The following is a 6,603-nucleotide window of genomic DNA, read 5'->3' on the forward strand; positions in this document are numbered from 1 at the left end:
ACCAGAGAAAACTGCGTTCCCTTCAGCCGGGCCCTGCAGACAGGCAGACAGTGAGCAGACAGCCTGCAGCCTCCTGGCTTTGAACGTCGCTTGGGGGCGGAGATGCTCGGGAAACAGGAGAACAAACCGACTCCAGCCTCTCTTGCCTTTTTATTTTTTCTCTTTTGTTTTATTTTTAGGATCGCTCTCTGCACCGGCTTCTGAGGCAGATCTGGAACTGCAGGATTAATGGAGACGCAATGACAGGTACGTCGGGGGCGGCGGAGGGGCCGGTGGCTGTGGGAGGCTGGTGCTCCCATCCCTGCCAGCAGCTCCGGATGCTGTTTGTACTTTGTTTGCTCTTTGATTTTAATCTTTTTCCCTCTGTTTCGCAGCGCAGGGCAGGGACTGATGCTTCCTCACCTCACCGGCCACCATGGAGCTGGCGAATACCAAAGACTTCCAGTGGAAAACCCTCGCCCCGCTCCCCAGCCGCAGGGTCTACTCCACCTTGGTGGAAGCTGGCGGGCAGGTCTTTGCCATCGGGGGCTGCGATGACAACGGGGTCCCCATGGATTGTTTCGAGGTCTATTCCCCCGAGGCCGACCAGTGGACCTCGCTGCCCCCCATGCCCACGGCCCGCGCCGGGGTGGCCGTGGCCACTTTGGGCAAGAGGATCATGGTGATCGGAGGGGTCGGAGTGAATCAGATGCCGCTGAAGATAGTGGAGATGTACAATGTAGACGAGGGCAAGTGGAAGAAGAGGAACTCGCTGAGAGAGGCGGCCATGGGCATCTCGGTGACGGCAAAAGGCAAGGAGGGTTCGGTCCTCCCAGGGCAGGGAGGGATGGGGAGGGTCGGCATCAGTTGGTGCATCAGGCACAAAAGCTTTCCTGGCAATGGCACAGGGTTTGTTATTCTCCAAAACCGTTTCTGTTCTTCTAGAAGTTGAACCCTGTGTATTTGTCATATCCTGCTTGCTAAAGGTGGCAGCTGAGAACATAGTCATAGAATTGCTTCGGTTGGAATTGACCCTCAGGATCATCGAGTCCAGCCATAACCCAACTCTAGCACTAACCCATGGCCCTAAGAACCTTGTCTAAACACCTTTTAAACCCTTCCAGGGATGGTGAGTCCAGCACTGCCCTGGGCAGCCTGTTCCAATGCCCCACAGCCCTTTGGGGAAGAAATGGTTCCCCACATCCAACCTCAACCTCCCCTGGCGCAACTTGAGGCCGTTTCCTCTGCTCCTGGCGCTTGTTCCTGGGGAGCAGAGCCCGACCCCCCCTGGCTCCAAGCTCCTTTCAGGCAGTTCAGAGATCAGAAGGTCTCCCCTCAGCTCCTGTTCTCCAGCTGAACCCCCAGGTCCCTCAGCCACTCCTCATAAATAAAACCAAATAAACCCTGGGGCTGCTCAGTATCATCAGCCCTGGACCATAAAGGGTTGTGGCTGTGCTGGTACCTGGGTTATTTTGGACAGGTCCAAGCTCCAGGGTCTCGAATCAAACTTCTCCAGGGTTTTGTAGCAAATTCTGGTCCTTACGTGCTGCAGATGCTGGGCAAATAGGAATGGTGGTGCTGGCTGCATGAAGCCAGGCTGGGAGCACCCCAGCTGAGCTGCAGAGCCAGAAGGGATGGTCTTGGAGCTGCAGAACAGCGTTGGTTTGAAGAGACATCCCTGGTCCAAACCCAGAAGCAGCCAGGAGAGAGTCAGCTTCACAGTCACGGGCTCAAATCATTGTACAAGCTCCGCGTCGCTCCCCTCTGCAATCCTCACCGCCGCCTTAAATGGGGCTTGTTAAAAGCCTGTGAGGCTCTGCCTTATCGGCCCATCTCATTGTTTAATTTCCAAGCAGAGATGTGGAACGTTGATTTCCTTTAGCAGGCTCTGCCGTGCTTTTGAAGAGCCTGGGGCTGGGAGCCGTGTTCCCGAGCAGCGCGCCTGGGGTCAACCAGCTCCCCGCCGGGCCGGGATTACAAATCTAATCTCCAGGCAGCTTCTTTGAAAGCTGCTTGAGTTGTTTGCTTAAGTGGGTTTAAAAGCTACCGTCAAGGAATGTTTAAAAATAATGTTTACCATCTCGGAGATGTTTTTCTCTGAGTATAAGCTTTCCTGACTGATATGGCAGGGTCAGTTTGGTGTGAGAACAGAAATAGCGGCTCAAATCCTTGCAGCGGGTGGGCTGGTCTCTGCTTTTTCAGCTGCTTTGTAGGGCTGCCCACAAGGGCAAAGCAGCTGTCGCTGTTCTCCTGAATCATGTCTGTGGGGCTGTAGTGCTTGTTGAAGGAGATAACGTGGGTGCTGTGCAGGTAGGACTTTGTTTTGGAGAGCTGGGTTTGCCATCAGCCAGACATGGATGTAGCTGATGTGGATTTGATGCCAGACCTCAGTGGGGCAGAACAGGAGCTGTATTTCTGATGCATTCCTATAATAATTTTGTGGGGTTTTCTTTATTGCTTTTCCTTGCTTCTTGGCCCCGTCCAGACTACAGAGTCTATGCGGCTGGTGGGATGGGATCCGACCTGCGGCCGCACAACTACCTGCAGCACTACGACATGCTCAAGGACATCTGGGTGTCGCTGGCGGCCATGCCCACACCCCGCTACGCTGCCACCTCCTTCCTGCGAGGCTCCAAGATCTACGTGCTGGGTAAGGAGCGTTCCTGCCTCCTCCTCCTCCTCCTCCTCGGGCACCGCCGGGCAGCAGCTCTTTTGATCTGAGCGCTGAGAAACCTCCCTGGAGGTTTGAGGAACGCTCCTTCCCATCCCTGCCTGCTTTCTTATACATTTATAGAATCATTTAGGTTGGAAGAGACCTTCAAGGTCATCAAGTCCAACTATTACCCCACCCCTGGCACTGCCCCATGTCCCTGAGAACCTCATCTCCATGTCCAACCCCCCAGGGATGGTGACTCCAGCACTGCCCTGGGCAGCCTGTTCCAATGCCCCACAGCCCTTTGGGGAAGAAATTGAGAAATTCAGAGCTGCTAAGCTTGCAGCTGTGGGTTTGGAGCGGGGCTGTTGCTGGGTTTGCATTCACAGCTCCATTGCAAACCCCTGCACCCTCAAACACCCCGGGAGCTCCCAGGTCCCGCAGCAGCCCTTGTCTCTCTGTCCCAGGCCCATCAGTGGCTGGCTGAGGGTACAGCTGGTCCTTTCCTGCTCAGTTTGCAGTCCCGTGACTGTAGTTGAAAGCCCTTGGACTCAACTAGTGAGTAAAAATACTTTCTATGCTTTTTAGACCAGCAAAGTGCCATGCAGCTTCACAAAGGGTCTGCCTTTGGTGGAGGAAAGACCTGCTGTAGCTGGGAAATGCTGGACTGAGCCTTTTGCAGGGATGATTTTCAGTATATTCGCCTTACACAAAGGAAAACTAAGGCAGAGAAATGTTGCCGTTAGCTCAATGGCCAAACAGAATATCAGGATCAAAATGCAGGAGTTCTGATTGCTCAAGCCACCAGACAACCCTGGCTCTCTTTAGGGGTTACCAAAAAAGACTCTTTGATCTATTTTGCAGTTTGCTTTGCTGCTGGCAAACAGTTTGTGGGCCCAGTAGTGAGCACAGGCTCTGCCTTCAAAGGCAACACTGAATATCTGAGCCGAGAATAGCTGTATTCATCTGCATCCGAGGGCTGGAAGAATGAAACGCGTCTTTGGCGGTGGGAGCAGCAGCTGCTCTGCCTCTCCTGCTCCGTCAGGAGCTCGGGTTCGCTGGATCGCACTGGCCCCAAGCTCATCTGAATTGCAAAGGGCTCCCTAAGCACCCATCCCTGCTCTGCTGTGAATTTGTCTTGATTAAACGGGTGCATATTAACACCTTCCTGCGCTAGCAACCCACTGCTGCCAGCGTGGAGGGAGGCAGAGGGTGCGATGGAGTGAAAAATGCAGTTAAGGAGAAGCGAGCGCAAGGGTGCGAAGGTGCGGGTGACTTGAGAGCTGGGGAAATCAGGCACTCAGCCTGCCCTGGGAGGCTCCTCTGCTTCCTGCTGCCCATGGATTGGTGCTGTGAGCCAGGTTTGACCCTTTTCCTTCCATCTCCTCCGCCCCAGGTGGAAGGCAGTCCAAGTACGCTATCAACGCCTTCGAGGTCTTCGACACCGAGACCAGATCGTGGACCAAGTTTCCCAACATCCCCAACAAAAGAGCCTTCTCCAGCTTTGTGCCTACAGAAGACAAACTCTTCAGTCTCGGGGGCCTGCGACAGGGCCGGCTCTACCGGCAGCCCAAGTTCATGAGGACCGTGGACATGTTTGACATGGAACAAGGTGGGTGGATGTCCCAGCTCTGTCCTTTCTGGAGGAGCAGGGTGGGTGGCACACAGGGCTTTGCTGTCTTTGCAGAGGTCTCATCTGCTGTGTCCTGGGACCGCTGGCACCTTAAGCCCAACCTAGAGGAAGGCCTGCGGTCAAGATTAACAAGTCGGGGCAGCAGGGGGGAAACCGTGGTCCCAAGGCACTGGGTTCAACAGCTCCCTCGTGATGTGGTGGTGATGCTGACCCTTGTGTCATGGGTTTTTGCTGCCCCAAGGGGAAGCAGCAAAATGATGCTCCTACCAGCAAGTAGGAGGTCAGAGAGGCAGATGGTTTTCCGGGAGTGGATGCTCCTGCAATGCCCGCTCTGTCCTGTCCCTCCCAGGTGGCTGGATGAAGATGGAGCGCTCCTCCTACCTGAAGAAAAGGCGAGCGGACTTTGTGGCTGGCTACCTGAAAGGCAGAGTCGTCGTGGCTGGGGGACTAGGTGAGGCACTGCAGATGGTGGGAACACTTTAAAAGCATCTGTGAGCCATTTGTTATCATCACAGAGGGGAGAGATCCTGGCCCTGGCTGCTCGGGGGAAGCAGGGAAAACGCATCCCATAAGTGAATGGGGTCCAGAGCACAGACACTGTTCCAGAGAAGATGAGAGATGCTTGCCCGTGCTTCCCAGGTGACCCAGTGCCTCATTCTTTTTTTCACGAAGATGCTGCAGGGAGTGGAGCATCTCCCGTGTGAGGAAAGGCTGAGGGAGCTGGGGCTCTGGAGCTGAACAAGAGGACACTGAGGGGGGACTCATTCATGGGGATCCATATGGAAAGGGGGAGTGTCAGGAGGATGGAGCCAGGCTCTTCTGGGTGACAACCAGTGACAGGACAAGGGGCAATGGGTTCAAACTGGAACACAGGAGGTTCCACTTAAATATGAGAAGAAACTTGTTCTTGGTGAGGGTGGCAGAGCCTGGCCCAGGCTGCCCAGGGGGGTTGTGGAGTCTCCTTCTGTGCAGACATTCCAACCCGCCTGGACACCTTCCTGTGTAACCTCATCTGGGTGTTCCTGCTCCATGGGGGGATTGCACTGGATGAGCTTTCCAGGTCCCTTCCAACCCCTGACACTCTGGGATTCTGTGTTTTGTCCTTCCAGGAAACCAGCCGACTGTCCTGGAGTCCGCAGAGGCCTTCCACCCCGAGAAGAACAAGTGGGAGAGCCTCCCCCCCATGCCCACCCCGCGCTGCGCCTGCTCCAGCATCGTGGTGCAGAACTGTCTGCTGGCAGTCGGCGGGGTGAGCCAGGGCCTGAGCAGCGCCGTGGAAGCCCTGTGCCTCTCCGATTCCTGACCCTGCTGGTGCTGAGCAGCTGCTGGTGGGGCTGAGTCTGGGGGAGCATCACCCGAGCTGCCCCAGGAGCCTGGTAGCTAAACCCAGCCTTGCTCTGGAGCCAGGGCGGCTGTTCTTCTCCCTCGTGGGCACTGACGTTCCAGCCCCATGGAGGGAAGGAGCATTTTGGCCAGGGGTCCCCTCCAGTCGTCTTCAGAGCTCTGCGGGGAAGCCCAAGTGAAGGACTAGCTCATAGTGTCTCCTACCAGCAGAGGGACTCTGGAGATCAGGGCAGGGGCAAGTCCCTCCCTGTGACCATCACCCGCTACCAGAGGCGATGGGTTCAGAGGTGTTAGGAGCATCCAGACAGGTCAGTTGTGGCTCAGGGAGAACTGAGGTGACGTTGCCCTCTCTGAGCACCCTGGAATCGACGTGTGTTTCGCTGCACAGATCCCCTTGGCTTGCAGCAAGGGAAGCTGCTAACCTGCAGCCAGATTCGGGGGATCATTCTCTTGCCTTCATAGCAAGGCTTTTCCTGCAAGCCCGTAGCACTTGATTATCCTTTTGCCAGGAGCCAGAGCACTGCTCCTGGGAGGGATGAATACCCAAGGGACTGTTGAGGCTAGAGGGAAGGCCTTCTTGGCACAGGACTAGCACAGATACTGCCTTTGTCACGTTTCACACAGAGATGGCTTTGCTGCCAGTGAAGTGAGAAGCCCCTGGCTATCGCCTGCTCTTTGGTTTTGTTCTGCCCGTGCAGTTTGCAGGAGGGCTGTCCACACCGTGGGGTTACAATTGTAGCTGTAGCAGTTGCACCATTAAAAGCTTGTCTTTGGAGAAGCCCAGCCTGTGCTGTGGGCTTTAGCATGGAATTGTTTTGGTTGGAAGAGACCCTCAGGATCGAGTCCAACGGTTACGCCAACCCTGACGCTAACCCATGTCCCTGGGAACCTCAGCAGGGCCTGGTCATGGGGACCCTCACCCAAACCCTCTTCCTTGGCACATCCTGATGCATCTGCTTTCATGCAGCCTCTAAAAAAAAGGTTTGACCACATG

General features: G+C 55.5%; 1 protein-coding gene across 1 annotated transcript; it reads left to right on the forward strand.

The window, feature by feature from the left end:
* Positions 1-415: 415 nt before the first annotated feature.
* Positions 416-6,087, forward strand: KLHDC8A (kelch domain containing 8A; the record flags this gene model as incomplete). Its single annotated transcript, XM_082069164.1, has 5 exons — positions 416-791; positions 2,465-2,629; positions 4,029-4,244; positions 4,615-4,716; positions 5,375-6,087. 5 exons carry the CDS (start codon positions 416-418, stop codon positions 5,566-5,568), a joined length of 1,053 nt encoding a protein of 350 aa, XP_081925290.1. The 3' UTR covers positions 5,569-6,087.
* Between the last annotated feature and the right edge of the window lie 516 nt (positions 6,088-6,603).

Source organism: Streptopelia decaocto, assembly GCF_964273445.1.
Source record: "Streptopelia decaocto genome assembly, chromosome: 19".
Classification (NCBI taxonomy): domain Eukaryota; kingdom Metazoa; phylum Chordata; class Aves; order Columbiformes; family Columbidae; genus Streptopelia; species Streptopelia decaocto.